This window comes from Egretta garzetta, unplaced genomic scaffold, assembly GCF_000687185.1.
Source record: "Egretta garzetta isolate BGI_Z169 unplaced genomic scaffold, ASM68718v1 scaffold511, whole genome shotgun sequence".
Classification (NCBI taxonomy): Eukaryota; Metazoa; Chordata; class Aves; order Pelecaniformes; family Ardeidae; genus Egretta; species Egretta garzetta.
The window spans coordinates 1110791-1127007 of record NW_009258554.1 but is presented as its reverse complement, the minus strand read 5'-3'; the positions used below and the strand labels follow the sequence as shown (position 1 = coordinate 1127007).

At 41.0% G+C, this 16217-nt stretch overlaps 1 protein-coding gene across 1 annotated transcript in view; it reads left to right on the top strand.

The window, feature by feature from the left end:
- The window catches only part of CACNA1C (calcium voltage-gated channel subunit alpha1 C), a 489781-nt gene that overhangs the window by 287546 nt on the left and 186018 nt on the right, over nt 1–16217 (top strand). The window contains exons 4-5 of the mRNA XM_009647934.2: nt 2121–2260; nt 9883–10022. Of these exons, the coding sequence (XP_009646229.2) occupies nt 2121–2260; nt 9883–10022 (280 nt within the window). The remainder of the gene's footprint in view (nt 1–2120; nt 2261–9882; nt 10023–16217) is intronic.

Below are 16217 nucleotides of genomic sequence, written 5' to 3'. Positions count from 1 at the left end.
GCTTGTCCACAACTGTGGAAAGCCCCTGGCTGAAACAGGGAGTGAGACCCATTAATGGGCTGCATTGCAACAAGAGAAATCTTTCTGTCCTCAGAGGTGTTTGTGAGGCGACATCCATCCCAGGCGCAACACTCCCTACTCCCATCATCAGTTCACGGCATGTTCTTCCCCCACAGAGCCCATTTCCATCTTCCTCTGTACAGTCTTTACCTTGTCCTTTCAGAGGTAGGGCATAACCTCCCGGGCCAAGCTACAGCAGGCTATCTGCCTGCGGCGCAGGCTGGCCTCTGGCCTTGCACCATGCCGATGGAGGCACGTGGCAGCACAAAGGTGTGGGGCAATCAGAAAGACTCTGGGTAAAGTCTTCCCATCACACAATGATTTTCTTGCAGGTTTTTTTTAAGAAGTTTTGTGATAGCTCATCTTACTTTACAAATGTGTGGCGTACAGCTTGATCCTTGGGGTCTGTTTTACTATGATTTGTACATCAACGAGTACCCATTCAGTCGTCAGCGGCAGTGGAGGGAGAAGGGCTGCCAGGTTAGTCCCTTCTAGGAGTGCACAAGCCATTATGGAGCTCTTTTCTGTGGCCAAGCCCATGGCTGGACTCCTGGTTACTAGCACCTATGTGCCAATTCCTGTGCTAAATAAAATAATTCACTTACTATATGTAGAGCTGGGGACATAGTAGTCACTAATATTGTATGCTGTTGTTTCCTTCAGGCATGGTGAAAGCATCATCTGAGTGAAACCCACAATATTTTAAAGCACAAACACATGCCTGCTGCTGTCAGATGGGATTTCTCAGTGTAAAAGAATATGTTAATGTAAACACGCAGATGAACTGGCAATTGCCTTTTTTGATCAATGGGTTGCTATGAGTTGTTAATTACCTGAAACTGAAAGGAAGAAATTCAAATGGGCAGCTAAGTTAAATGAGGGAATGATTATTTGTAACCCTGTACACTTCGTATCATAAGAAAGTGTCATAAATGCATTCAGCTGCACGAAGGAACATGGCAATTGCAGCTTGGGGCTGAAAAGCAAAATAAAGTAATGACCTGCCTGACTGTCTTGCTGGGTACCCTATAAGGTATGGCTAGCAATGCCACGGATGTTTTAATTTGTATTTATCTCAGATTTTTATGTCTTTAATGTGAACTTTTAATAACTTTGTAGTTTAACTTTGTAGAGACCTAGTCTGCCTTTGCTGTCACCTAGTTTTCACGTACTTATGTCCCACTCAGCTTGCCATGCAGCACCTCTGTAGTGATTACCTAATGCTGAGGTTTCCCTCCTACTTAGGTGGAGGTCCCTACTACTTCTACAGCACTGCTATTCTGATTCTACACTGGGGCTCAAACCCCAGAGATGAGAGACAGCAAGCCTGCATACTGACTCCAAAAGCCTGCTTGCTTGTCCTGAATCAGACTGTACTGTCACTGGGAGTGACTTTGGATATGCTTAATCGCAGCCTGCATTTCCCAGGAACACGTACATTTCTGCTGGAATGCCTAAAAGCCTGTAGCATTAGTCAGCCTGATCTGTAAATCATTTTTCACCAAGATTCAGCCTACCTTTTCCCCAGCAACAGAAAAGGGAATCCCAAAGAAAGCACAGTTTGACTCATGCATCAGTCTCGGGTGGGCTCCTCTCTTTATTTCTCCCCGTCTCTCTCCATGGCATTGCATCCAGCAATGTTTCCTCTCCAGAGGTAGAAAAGGACTGGATGCTGTTCGTTCTGATGGCTGACGATATTTGGCAATGTCCTTTGGTTATTCCACAGCAACTTTGTAGAGAGCCGAGTGCTGGAACATGCCTGTTGACCCTCTCCCCATCTCCTTTGCACAGGCCTGTGCGGTAGTCAGTCCCTGCAAGGCAAGGGCAGCAAATTTCAGAGCCTAATCAAAATTTGCTGCCGCTGTCCTTTTAGACTGGCTGCAGACGATGCAAGCCTGAGGAGAAAAGCCCTCTGGCAAGCCGTGCACGTTAGGTGTACCCAAGTGGTGAGTCAGTGTGTTGGAGGCTGCATGGGTGGACTGTGACAGAAGAAAACGTCCTTATCCATGGTTTGTCACTCATGCTAACCCTTGTCTCTCTTGTTCTCTTGTTTTCCCCAGGAACGAGTGGAATATCTCTTTCTCATAATTTTTACAGTGGAAGCATTTTTAAAAGTAATAGCATATGGACTTCTCTTTCACCCCAACGCTTACCTCCGCAATGGCTGGAATTTACTAGATTTTATAATTGTGGTAGTAGGGTGAGTACCAACACTGTCTTTGAACACACTGCATGCATTGGGGCACTGGGGAACTTTGGAAGCCTGAGGGTGGGTGAATGCTTGGTACATCACTTACAGGTGATGTTAGAGGTTGCTGTCCATCATGTTTATCCTACCACCACCATTTGTCCCTCCTGTGTTAACCCCCATACAGTCTCCATGTGTTTTACCAAGTATTACTGTGTAATCTAAAAATACCGTTAACTCCCTGGTCTTCTGCAGGTATAACTTGATTCATGCATGATTCATTCAGTGTGTAGCAATGATTTACCTTGAGGTAAATATTAAGGATTGACAATCAGTTGATGCATATTTTCTGTCTGGTATCCCCTGCTATTTAGCCTTTTCCAAGACATTTAATGGTTTGCAAGACATGGAAATTAAACTGATTTTTAGGAACAAGGATAAAAAGAGGAAGTATTTCAAAGCTATTGGACAAAGTCAAATGCCTGAATATGCTTAACTGGAAGAAAATCCCTTTGTTTATAAATCAATATGAATATTTAAAAATAACATCTAGGTGGGATCCTTTAATTAAGGTTAGAGTTGGATGACAAATAAATTCTGCCATCTTGTGAACTTTTACTGATTTTTCTTATTCTCAAAGATGGATGAAAAATTTAAATCCCAGGTTTTCATATTTGCAAATAAAAATAAGTTCTTCAGTTCAGTTGCACTCTTCTGCTGGTGATTTCAACATTTTTGATTTTGATTCTTAATGTTTTAACCTTTCTAAGGACTAATTTTACTACTGTAGATCAAATTGCCAATTCGAGCTGCAACCTTTCTAATCCTGTTATTCCTCTCTGTATTTTTCAAGCTTGGCATTTCATTTATTTGAATAAAAGCAAAATAAAACACCTTCTGCTTTTTCTACCTGAGGGTAAGAAACAGGCAAGGGGTTTCAATTGTGGTTGCTGAAGGGAAGAGGTGAAGGAGAAACTACGCCTGAAGACAAAGAGAACAAGTGTTTCTTTGCCTGAGTAATTTGTCCCATCCTCCCACCACTCCATTGTTAAAGAGTTTCTTCGCCCACAAAAATTTGCAGTCTTTTCACCTCTTTACAAAGGAATCCCTGCATCAGCTCCTAGGGAAAACGTCAAAAGGGACACTTTCAGTCGCCAACCCCCTCATAATTTCTGCCCCAAAACAAAGTCCATCTAACCTCTTGACCTTTTTTGTGGTGGCCCCCCAAAATTACATCAGCATACTGCTGTGTGCTACCCAATCCCTCCCACTTTCCATCATCTTGGAGAAGCGTAGGTGGAAGGAGAATTCCCAGTGAGGGGGAGGGAGGACAAGCTGGACCCTATTCTTGGTCCCAAGACCTCCCTGCCTCCACGTGGGCATAACACTTGTTACAGCAGTCTTTCTCCTTCATTCCTACCCACAGCCAGAGGATCCCACAGCAAATTATTAATTCAAAACTGGCAAATCCTCCACCCCTCCCCTGGCATTGATGTCCAATTCCATAGCTGGTTCTGCCTTTGAATGCCCTCAGATATTTCACCTGCTTAGGAGTTGTTGCTTAAGTTGAAGAAAGATTGGAGAACAAAAGTCCTGTGAATGTGATTATTCCCTTTTCATTTTTATCAGAACAACTTTTTAAAAAGAGGACATATTACCTCTTCTTCATCCACAGGAATGTGAAAGAGCAGGGCTCCAGAAATCAGAGGGCAGCATTGTATCTACTTTAAGTACAGTCCTTTTTAATTTTCCTACTAGGGCAGTTAATCAGCAAGATGATATTCAGACTCAAATTAATTCCCTTGCCATTGACAGAAGCTGCAGCTCTCAGCTCTTCTATCTGCTCTTGCCTGCAGCAGCTCTCAGTCACTAGATGGGGAGCAAAAAATGTAACTGGGGAGGGATTACAGGAGTATAATAAACATAGCCAAGACCCCAAGGTCTCTGTTAAATAATAACAATCTCAAGTGACAGATTCCACTTCAAGGCTAGATGGTTTCCTTTGATGTTTATCTGTTTAAACTCGCTTGTAAAGTACCACAGCCTAGGCTGGTGCACTGCTTTTTCTCCCCGTGACCCCTCTGCAAAATCTACGTGGTGATACCATCTGTTTCTGTTCTGCCCTGTCTTCTTTTCCTAGGGGCTGTCTGAAGCCCCTCAATGGCTTTGTGTTTAAATTTCAGCATATTTGAATATTTTGTCAGGGAAGAAGTCCCATGGAAAAGGTTTAAAATAAATTTTAAAGAGAGAGAGAGCAGGAAGAAAGTAAGTGCTGGTAATAATATTTCCTTGTGCCTTTTTCTGCCAATTGGTGGAGCTATTGGAGAAAGCTGAGTAGTTTGGACACAGCTGTAGCATGGGAAGTGGGATTTATTTGGTACTTGGGGCAGAGGATGGTGTGGGACTCCTACTGGAAGCATCAAGTCCCAAAATGACTGTGGTAATTGCCATTTGTTTTTTCTGCCTTAGGAATCTTCTTCATTTTCAATGATGATTGTCCTTGCTACAAAAAATAGAAAGTCTAGGTGGGAAGTATTTCTTCAAGTACTGTCGGAAGTTAAAGGAGCAAAAAAAAGATGGGTTTTAGATACTTTCTTTGTCTCTAAATCCACCCGGTGTACACTGCTTACCGCATATATCTTGAAGAGATAATGCAGCACAACTGGCTTCCTTTGGGTTAACACATATGAGCCAGTAGAGAAAGAGGAAAATGAACATCTGTAGGAGCGAGCATAAATTTTAGAGGGAAGTCGCAGCTTTTATAAAATTTTTTTCATAAAAATGTGCCTGTATACTTCCCCCTGCCTTCTGAAGATAGGTCCCCTGGTATTCAAAAGTATCTTACAGTCAGTGGTTCTAACAAGGCCACAGGAATATGCAACAGCAGCAGAGGGGAGCACTGAACACAACTGCTATGTTTTCTGGAGAAAGGATGCACTCTAGACCTGTAAGCTTGTAATAGTTTATCGTCCCTGCACTGTGGGAGTTATTCATCAGCTAAGTCTTTTAAAGCTTGATTCTAGCTAATCTTTAAATAGCCTATGACCCTGCTATAGCAGCCACCATTAAATGCTGCTATGAAGAAAAATGTCTCTGTGTGGGTATCAATCAGAGGATCTGTGGATAAGAACATTATTAGTTAAGAGTAGAGATCACACCCCTAAGCTGCCTAATGAGGCACAACCCACAAACACTAACTGTTTACTGTTCCTCTTTTGGAAAACATTAAAATTTTCAGATATAACAGTGATATCCTTTAATATTAGGCGGTTGGAGGAAATTTCTCTTGAGAGAAGGCTAACTTGACAATGTTGTGCTAGAAGAATATCTGTCTTTCCTGGCAGTGCTGTGGTTTGTCTGCCAAGCACAGTCACTGTCCAAAGACCCATAGCTTCTGCCAGAAAAAAAAAGGTGTCATAACTTGAAAGGCAGTCCTTCTTGGGAAGGTGAGCAGTGAAGGTATTTGGAAAGGATCCAAAATTCAGAGCAGACTGGAAAATGTGGTCATGGTGTATGTCTACCTGAAGACCTGTGGGGAGTTTCTAAAAGGCAGACCCAAACAGTTTCACATGCACAAATCACAGGTGAACTGTAGAATATTGTGAAAAAAATTCTATTTCTTTGTACCTATGAGGATTCTTTCAGCTGTGTTTTTCTGCTGATTTTTGGCCTTAGAAATACAAGCCCCTCTGTTCTTTCCTTATATTCTGGAGGCCCTTGACAGGTTTTTTTTTATGCTATAAAAGTCAGTGTGCCCTCCCCACAGAGGAAGAGATGAAGAGCTGTAGAGCAGGTTACAGCCTTATCACGCTGCTGTTGGGGTCATCTAGCAAAGCGAAAACCTTTTTGATATTTCAAGTGTCAAAAGGGAAACAGAAAAATATCAGAAAGAAAAATAGTGAGGCTAGCTTCATACCTCACAAGTAAATTTAAAAGAAAAAAAGGAGTTTGTCCATACACACGTGTGTGATAGAAATTTATTTTCTGCCTTACAGTTCATGTGTATCAAATGAATTTAGTTTAGGTCTAGTCATGTCACAATTGAAATTCGGAAGTCAAGATGCTGTTAATTGTTCTTCATCAGTGGAAAGTACTTTATCCAAGTGAAAATGGGACATGAATTTAGGCTCGTGGAAAGTGGTTAGCTGGAAGAAAATAAGATTTATTTCTGTATCTTTTTTTTAAAAAAATGGTGAGATTTTCACTGGCCACAAGAGATTAGCCCTCTTGCATTTTTATAGCATCCAAACTTTGGTTTCTCTGTCAGCACAGTGTTCTCTCACACTATGCTTGGAGTGTGCATTTCGGCTAACTCAACTCACCTACTAAGAGAAGGAAAAAACTGCACATGGCTCCACCATACCTATTGTAAGATTTTCCCAGAGGTTTTAAGCAAAAAGAGCAGATTTTCCCATGTAAATATAGGGTAGAAGAACTCTAGCCGCCTGTTCTCTATCAGTAGCTTAACACCTATCCAACTTTTTTAGGACTGGAAAACAATTAGCAGAAAAATTAAAGTCTGCAGAGCTCATAGAAACTACAAATTGTATATGGGTTGTGGGATTTTTTCTTAATAGAGGATAATGGAAAGGGCCACCAGAAGTCTTAACTTCCTTCTGTGTCTTCTCCTTGGTGCTATTGCTGAACAGGATGTTGTTGTTGTTGTTTTCCCTCTGGGTCATAACAAGTTACAGCCAAAAACGCATGTGGTAGTTGCAGCCTCTGAGTGATAGATGTCTGCCCATGCCCTAACTCAGGAGGTGATAGGGACAATGAAGTAGGATTGGCAGGATGTGCTATAAATTTGAAGAGTGGAGCAGTTATTCATTTGAGAGGGAAATAAATGAGAGAAATAAAAAGTTGTATTGCATTAGTAAAAAGCCGGATTAGTACAGGGGGAGATATTAAGCATGGAGTAAATACGTTAAAGCAGGATTAACAGGAGTAATGCAATTCAAGTTTAAATGTAGGTTTTTTAATGAGGTGCAACAGGAATTACTGCAAATTATTCCTGAAGTACAGTAGGCAGATGACTGTGGGTACCTGAAGACAGCACGTTTAGCACGTCAGTGCTGGAGCACACAGACAAGGCCAACTGGCCTGCAGTGGAACTGCGTTAGTCTGGGAAGGCAGCTTCTAGCTCCAGTGGAGTGAGCTGTCCTAGTGGTTGTGTTTCTGCTCCTCCTGAATTAATTTAGGACATGTATAGCTTTAGGATGCAGAATTCTAGAGCAGCCCATAGTTTGCTCATTGCATGAATGGTAGGAGAAATGCCCCTGGTGCCAGCTGCCAAGAGCTGCTTTTTGGTAAAGTACAGGGCCAGTGATGATGGGGGACCAGAAGAACAGACCCTCAGTTTTTGCACACTTGCTGACTCAGAGTTCCTTGAGATTTTTTGTCTTCAGCATTGCAAGAGAGCTGAAAAACAGCATAAGAAACCTTTTGCAGTGAATTCTTTTTTCATCCAGAGGATCCCAGGAGATCTGGGACTGTTGTATAGGTATGTCACTCATCATCTAATATGGGAATTCTGTTGACTAGGAAGATAGAAACGTTTGAATAAGAAATAGAGCACATTTCTAGAACTTAATCACTAGCTTACTGGAAATACATTAGGCCAAATTTGACCTACAGTGTTTCTGTTATGAAAACCAGCAGAAAACTGCAACTGTATTATTTGTGTACACAGCTCAAGAAATACATACATTCCAATAATTCATGTTCTGTGCATCAGCCCCTGTTTATCTCTCTCCATGGTATCTGTAGTCAACGCAGTATTTCTCATAGGCTCTGTTTTTGTCTTCTCTGCATCCTGCTTCTCAGTCTGCAACACCTACAAACTCAGCATCCAACCACCCTACACACAGTTTTTCCCACGCTTGTTACCTAGTTGTTAAATCTTTCTGCAGTGCTTGAAGTTGAGGCTTTGAATAGATCCAGTTAGGAGTTCCTCGGTCACAGCTGACAAGTTTTATAAGACTCTTTATATGAAATTAAAAAAAAAAAAATGCTCAAGAAACAGATTTTGCATTTGCATTCCCTAATCCACATTTTTTTGTGGATTTAGTGATGGGGAAATGTATTGGCTTAGATGCTTCAGTAAATGAATCCTCATTTTTCTACCCAGGGCAAGCTCCCTATGTTTGTGGCCCCATCAGTAAGTTTTAACTGTGGACTGTAGGGGTTGGAGCTCCTTGTAAAGCAATCGGGCAGCTCAGTCTCTGCTGGATATGCAGTTTGGAGGCGCTCTCTGGAATATGCCAGCCAGGGCATATAGATGAGATGCTGACAGAGGCACTGAAGACTGCAAAGTCTGAGGGAGAGATCAGTCAGCGCTGAATGCAGGCCATTCCAACTAGGCTGTTTCTGGCATCCCAGGCAGCTTCTTTAAAGTAACCTCTGGTACCTCCATGGCATGCTATGGGCCATGGGGCCTCTTTCACTTGCTGGCAAGCTTTTTCTGTGCAACACCAAATATCCATTTGGACTGGAACAGCTTTTAACCTCTACTGAATTTGGCTGGGTTCAAGACGATGCTTCAAGGCTGAAAGTAATGTCATTAGCAAATTCATGAGGAATCCATCCTCCCCGAAAGGTACTAATGTTTTACCAGAAAAATGGAACCTACTTCCTAAAAGCTAATTTATTAAATCAAGTTCTTATTAACACATAGGGTGAGCCTTCAGCTCTTTCACAGAAGAATATTGTCTTTTCTGCCTTGCTCTGCCTTTTCAAGTGCATTCTGAGTGAGACATCTCCTTAAAGCAGCTACTCCTACTATCCAAGATAAAACATTAAGACTGGTATAATAAAACATTCTAATAATAAGACTCCTACAGTTTTGCGCTTTCCCTAGCCGATGCATCAGGGGATCTACAAATGGATACACAAGCACATAATCTGAGCATATTCCCTTATCTAAAAATTTGCACTGTGAAGAATCCCTGAGTTTTACAACTCGGTTGTACCTACAGTGACCTTGATGAATCTTAATTCCTTGTAAAACGGGTGACAGATAATTAAAGACTGGATTAATTATGGATGATGATTTTTTCCCCAGGGTGGATTGTTGGTTAATAAAGATAGCAAAGTGTTGGCAGCAGAAGGGGCAAAATCTAAAATTTGTACTTTCTTGCCTTTCCACTCAACTCCCACTAAGTATGTCCGGACTGGCTGGTAAGGACAGCATGGAGACTGCCTTCAGAATCTGACCCATGTGCTCTACTGTTGGTGACCCTTTAAATTCGGCACAAGGCATTGCTAGAATGGCCATTTTGAAGCACCCGGCCTGCCCCAGTGCACAGGGCATGAGACAGACCTCCGCGTGCCACCAGGCAGGCTGGTTGCTGGGGTAGTCTATAGCTGGCTGCAAGAAGCCATTAGGCTGAAGGAGGACCATATTTATGTCTGCCTCAGAAACAAGTGTTTTGCAAATGGTATAGACATTACCATTAGGCTATTGCATATGGGAAGAGTCTGTCTCTCCTCCACCATATGCGAATGTTGACTGAGATGTGTGACACTCTTCACAGGTCTGTGAGATAGTTTGGGTGATATGATGATGATGATCTCTGTTCCTGTTTAGCCCAAGCCTTGCTGTCTGCCCACAGATTGTTTCCTCTTTCTTTTTTCAGGCTTTTTAGTGCAATTTTAGAACAAGCAACCAAAGCAGATGGGGGGAATTCAATAGGAGGAAAAGGTGCCGGATTCGATGTTAAAGCACTGCGGGCTTTCCGAGTATTACGTCCGTTACGGCTGGTGTCTGGAGTTCCTAGTAAGTAATGTCATTGTTTTTCTTCTATGTATGTCTGTGGTGTGACATGGGGCAGGAGTAATTTGTGTAACAATTTTGAAGATGGAGAGTGATGCAGATTGGTTTTGGTGGGTGCGAGAGACATTTTTCAAATTAATATAGATTCATGATAAACGTGATATTAGTCAAAGGATGACCAAACCAGAGTTGAAGGGCAATGGAAGTTTCATGGTATGTCAATCTGGCTGTGCAGCCTTTGTAAATAATGAAAGTGGCAGATCCAAGATTTGCATTATTTCATAGAATCGCTTTGGTTGGAAAAGACCTTTAAGATCATCAAGTCCAACCTTTAACCTAATCCTGACATCCCACAACTAAACCATGTCCCTAAGCACCTCATCTATCCTTCTTTTAAATACCTCCAGCAAAAGATCCTTTAAGTAATTGTGAAGTCACAGTGCATTGTTGGTATTATAAATACTTGACCTTGATGATAATGCTGTATGGTCATTTGTGTTGATATTGGAGGGAGAGGAGCTTTTTCATTAAAATTGCATTTTCTCTTTTCATGTGATGTTCTGATCAAGAGTGCTGGGAACAATTTAGAACCAACAGGACATAGGGCAATGACACGGTCATGTTCTCTGTTAGTCTGATTTGCTTAAATTATTTGTAATGCTTCTGAGAAAGTCCTCGAGCAGCTTTTGATAGTCTAACATCCATTTTCTCATTTACAATGAGGGTATGTGTAACTGGAAGTCTGGTAATTCTGTTGTGGAGGTGGAATATGGACATCACAGTGTGGGAGGATTATATCATTTGGCTTGAGAGTTTGTTATAGAGGGGACCTATTGGCCTTTTGGAGAGAGGTTTAGTTGAAAGCTGTCATTGCTTTCCAAGTTTATAGCAATGAGAGATGTAGTTAGCAGGAAAGGAGTTAATCTTCTCCAGAATATCCATGGAGAGAGCTTTGTTTATTTTTATTTGTGGAGCTTGCTAGTTTAATATCTCAAAGTACTTCTAACTTCAGTCATTAAAAAACCTTGAGTCAAGTTACCATAAACTCTGTGAGATCAGCTTAAAAATAATTATTTATTTGTTAGGGGGGGAAAAAGCATTAGGTGGTTTGTTTTTTTTTTTTGGCTTGTTTTCTGACCCTCTAGATTATATTAGAGCCACATTTGCAGGCTTTTCTCCACAACCATGAAGGATAGAAACTTTGTAAATGAAAGGTGAGAATCCCTGTGAGAGGAGCTGAAGCACTGATAAAAGCAAAAAATACTGAGACAATTGGCAGCGCTACTATTTAGTCTCACAAAAAGCCTTGCTTGGTAACCTGTCTGCAAGGCCTCAGCTTGTGCCCAACTTGGGCTTACTTTGGATGAGTAGAAAATACTGAAAAGTAATGCTGTCTATTAGGCAACTGAGGACCTTCCCCTCTGATACAGAACTAATATCTGCTATTCACGCTACCTCTGTTAGGGATTACTGCAGTGCATTGATTCAAGCAGACAGTCGTGTACCATGCAATACCTTCAGTCCATGCAGAACACAGCTCTGCTTTTGGCCAGATTTGTCTAGAACACAGCTCTGCTTTTGGCCAGATTTGTCTCATGAAGTGTATTCTGTCTGCACTGGCATTCATTTAATTCCTGGCTCTAAATTAAGGGGTTCCTAGTCCTTCTCTGATCAAAGTCTTTTCGCACTTTCTAGTTGTGTGACCACTGTATGGTAAGGGGAAGGTACTTGAACTTAAACATCTATGAACTGGGGTGTTCTTGGTGAGATGCTGCTTATGCTGGGACATGTTCTGAGCGTTGTTCTGACATAGGCTGAGCTTAACTGTGTTTATAGTTCTTGCTGGTTTGGAGAACAACATGAGTTCCCCCAGACAAGGGGGTTTTGTTACTACTGTCCAAGTCTCTTGACTAGTGCTCTTAGAGGACTAGAGGAAGCTGAGGGAGCCAAACCTGACACAGTTCATACCCATATGCATGTATGTTCTTGATCCCAGTGTAGACTATCTAATAATCCACTTACGGGTTTTCTCATCAAGAGAAGTATTTAATTTGCACCAGAACAGAGCAAGGGAGCCTAGTGCGTGCTAACAAATATTTGGTCTAGACAACGAAATGCCAGTCCAGTGTGAAGCGGGCAAACCATCAACTTGACCTGACAGACATCCTCTATTAGTCTTTATGGTTCTGACTAGGGACATATTTATTGAACCAGGCTTCTTTGGGGCTGACGTGGCTTTCAGAGAGCCTGCTGAGGTCTGTAGTTAATATAGCCTCAATCTTCACTGTGAATTTTTGAATTGTACAAATGCCTGTTGATTAACATAGATGTTATCACATCCATATGTATTAGAGTGTAACTTTTCTCATGAGGCTTTTTAGATAAGATTGCCGAAGATAACCATAAATAGTACATTACAGGATTACATTATTACATAATAAGTTAATACAGAGGTTTAGAAGTCAGATCTCTGGGTCTTGTTCAATTTCTGTCCCTGAGACATTATAAATACCAGTGGGTGAGTTACCAACATTGCACTTGCTGTGTTTTGCCATCCATAAAAAAATGCCTTTTCCTTCCTTCCCCTTCCAAAATGTAGTAGACTTTACCACTGCGAGGAGATGACCCACGCAGATTTGTCCTAAAATTACGTGAATGTAACATGCACTGCAATTTCTTCTCACTTAACAGACTCTGTAAGTGTATGGAAGCAGCATCTCATTAGTAAGAGGGATCCTCTGGGTTATTGGCAGCCACTTTCTGCATGGAAAGCCCAACATCTGTTGCTTGGCTTGAGGTCCAGATCTCACTACCACTATCTGGGGAACAAAAAAAAAGTGTAAAGTACAGTGATTCTTAGAAACCAAATTTATGAAGCACGCAGTTAATTTTTGCACGCAGATCTTAAAACTCCTCAGCATTGGGGTTGGGAAATAAGTTGTCTGAGGTGAGGAGATTGGCTTGCAGCATGGAACCATTTTTTCTCAGTCAAAAGGAGTTTGTGTGGATTTTTTTTTTCTCTCTGGCTCAATCCATAAGAAATAATCCAATTTAAGAGGGGATATCTTTTGTATTGAGGTTCGAGCACTTAAAGACCTGTTTCAGAATACAGAGATTTTCCACATAAGTATGATTAGAAGTAGGGAAAAAACATTGAATTGCCCTCTGAGGTAAATTACTGGTGTCTGCATTTTGCAGATGGAAAGGCTGAAGCAAAAGTTCAAGGTTTAACACTTTCAGAAGTGGCTTCTAATTCTATAGGTCTCATATGGGCTGCCAGCGCTAGACACCTGAGTCGACACGGGTATCTGAAAGCTTCAGATAGATGGATAGAGGACAGTAGCCTCAGAGCTGAGAATCCCTTTTCTTAGTTCCCGCAACTTGGCTGTCTTTTGCCAGAAAACATCCAGGCTGTGTAGCAAAGAATTCAGGGACTGTTCAGTGCAGGAATTGATTCATCTGCAAGCAAAGTTGGTTCACCCACAGGCAGACAAGTGAAGGTACCTTTTGACAATCTTTGTTAGGATCAAACTGTCCCAGCCCCCAAATTACTTTAGTGAATCCTAAAGCCAAAAGGGTCTGAGGCTGTGAATTCAACAAAGCCTGAAGACTACGTCTAGATGATTGTCATGGGCACATAAATATTTCATAATCTTTAAGAGAACAGTGGTTATATGGACATTCACAAGACCACTTGTCATAAGGAATCATAGAATCATTTACGTTGGAAAAGACCTTTAAGACCATCAAGTCCAACCTTTAACCTAACCCTGCCATCCCACCACTAAACCATGTCCCTGAGCACCTCATCTACCCATGTTTTAAATACCTCCAGGGATGGGGACTCGACCGCTTCCCTGGACAGGCCGTTCCAATAATTGACAACCCTTTAATTGAAAAAAAATTTTCCTAATGTCCAACCTGCCCTGGTGCAATTTGAGGCCATTTCTTCTTGTCCTATCGTTTGTTACTTGGGAGAAGAGACCAATACCCACCTCACTAGAATCTCCTTTCAGGTAGCTGTAGACAGTGATAAGGTCTCCCCTGAGTCTCCTTTTCTCCAGGCTAGAAGGAAGGAGATAGCATTTTATTTAAAAGATGAGACAGACATTTTTTTACCCATGTCACAAAACCAATTGTAGCATCGTGGGAGAAGCCTTCAAAGGCACTGAACTTAATGTCTTTGGGTTCCCATTACACCTTAAAAACCTGGTGCTAAGTATTTACACATTTCTAAGCGGTGCAATAGGGATTGATTGGGGTTTATTTTAAAAAAGAAAAAAGTTAGTTTGAGTTCATTTCTTGAAAACTTTTTTTTGGAGTGAGAAGTACAGTTTTTATTGTGATTGTGTGAGGTGCATGGCAGAGCAGGAAGTTAGATACTTCACACATCTTTCATCCCAGTGCTGACAGTTGCTTTGTGAACAAAGTAAAATTTAAAACTGATAACTAAACGAATTCCTTTTTATTATTATTTCTAACTTTTTTTGAAGTCATACTGCTTCTGGAAAAATGATCCACTCCCAGTCTGTTTAGCCTGGCATTAACTTGTAAATTAATGGTGAATATTTTCAAAAGCACATGAATGATTTAGGTTTGATGGTGGTAAGTGACTTTAGAAAATTAGGCATAAGCACTTTATATCACTGATGCACAGGCCAGACTTCACTGTTCAACTATTCTGTTACTGTCATGCTAACATAATTCTTGTAGAGCTTGCTTTATTTCAGTTGCTGAAATAACTTTGCTGCTGGTGTACCAAAGCAGTGTCCTTGTAAAAACAAAACAAAAAAACCCCCAAAAAACCAACAAAACTTCACATGAGCACCCATCTTAATATGACATTAAGATCAATATGTTGGTTTGAGAAAGAAGAGAGAGGGAAAACAATTCCCTTGACAGACATAAGTAGACAAGTGCAAAATCAGCATTTGTACCAAAATTTAACCACTTCAGTGTCTTGGAAACCATTACCCAGTATCTCCTTTGGCAGGAGTAAAGCATTGCAAAACTTTCTAGGGACAAAATCAAGTCAGCCCTATTGTGTCAGGAGTTTTCTGTTTATTACTTTTCTATCTCCATTTTACATTTTTAAATATTTTTAAATTGTTTTAAAAATTTTATGCTTGAGGAGGGCAAAAAGAAGCATCCAATTCAGCAATGAAAAAGCATGACCCAATAAAAAAAGAAAATCGCTCCTGATTATTGGAAAGGGCAATCAGTTACTCCTAAGCATGCTAACTCACACCCATTTAACTCATTAAATATCATTTCTGTCACCTTTATTCATGTTGCTCAATTATACCACCTCATATATTCTGTTCATCCTCTTTATGTTGTACTTCGTCTTCATGTACCTACACTGTTGCCACTAGTTATTGCCTATCTGATATCTGCCAAACTTACTTTATAAGCTCTTCTAGATAACTTGAAAGCCATATAATTTGAGTAGATGTTGTGCTCCGTACTTGTATTTTCAATGAGATCCTTTGCTGACCACCCAGATTTATGTGGATAGAAGGCCTTGATATCCTTACCAAAGCTAGACAGGAAACTTGACTGTTCCACTAGAGAAAAGCCATGCCATACTTTTTCTTTTTTTTTTTTTTTTAAAGAACCACAGAAAGCTAAGCCTGTGATGTGTTGAAGCTTCACTGGAGTCTCCTAGCAGGAGAGAGTTACTCAAAGGCAGTGTAGATAGCCCTCTAGTACCTGTACTTACATGGTCTACTGGGGACACAAACAATCACGTAACTGTGAAACAGACGGTATGAGCAGAATAACCTAAGCCAGACCCTCCTCATGACAGTGCAATGTCCTCCTGTCAGTGAAACAACAGCATGTAACTGGCTGAGTATATTTTTTTAGTTGAAATGAAATAAGACCAGAATTTTCCTCCACGAATGCCTAGAGATTACTATCTTTACATGTATTTAAATAACTAACTAGAGCAATTGGTTTTTTGGAATGATGCTGCTGTTGAATTCTATGCATGTGAAAATTGGGCACCTTCAGACAAGGTGAATGAAAAATTTAAATATTTTCAGATTTTGGTCTGTCTCATTACAATTATTCCTCATGTGCCCTGAAATGCTCTTCTCTATTAAAATTTCCAATGCTTTCTCATTCCCAGCGATGTTCTCTACCCCATATTTGTTGCAGTGTTTTCTCATTACCACAGCCTTCTCCGATTCTTAT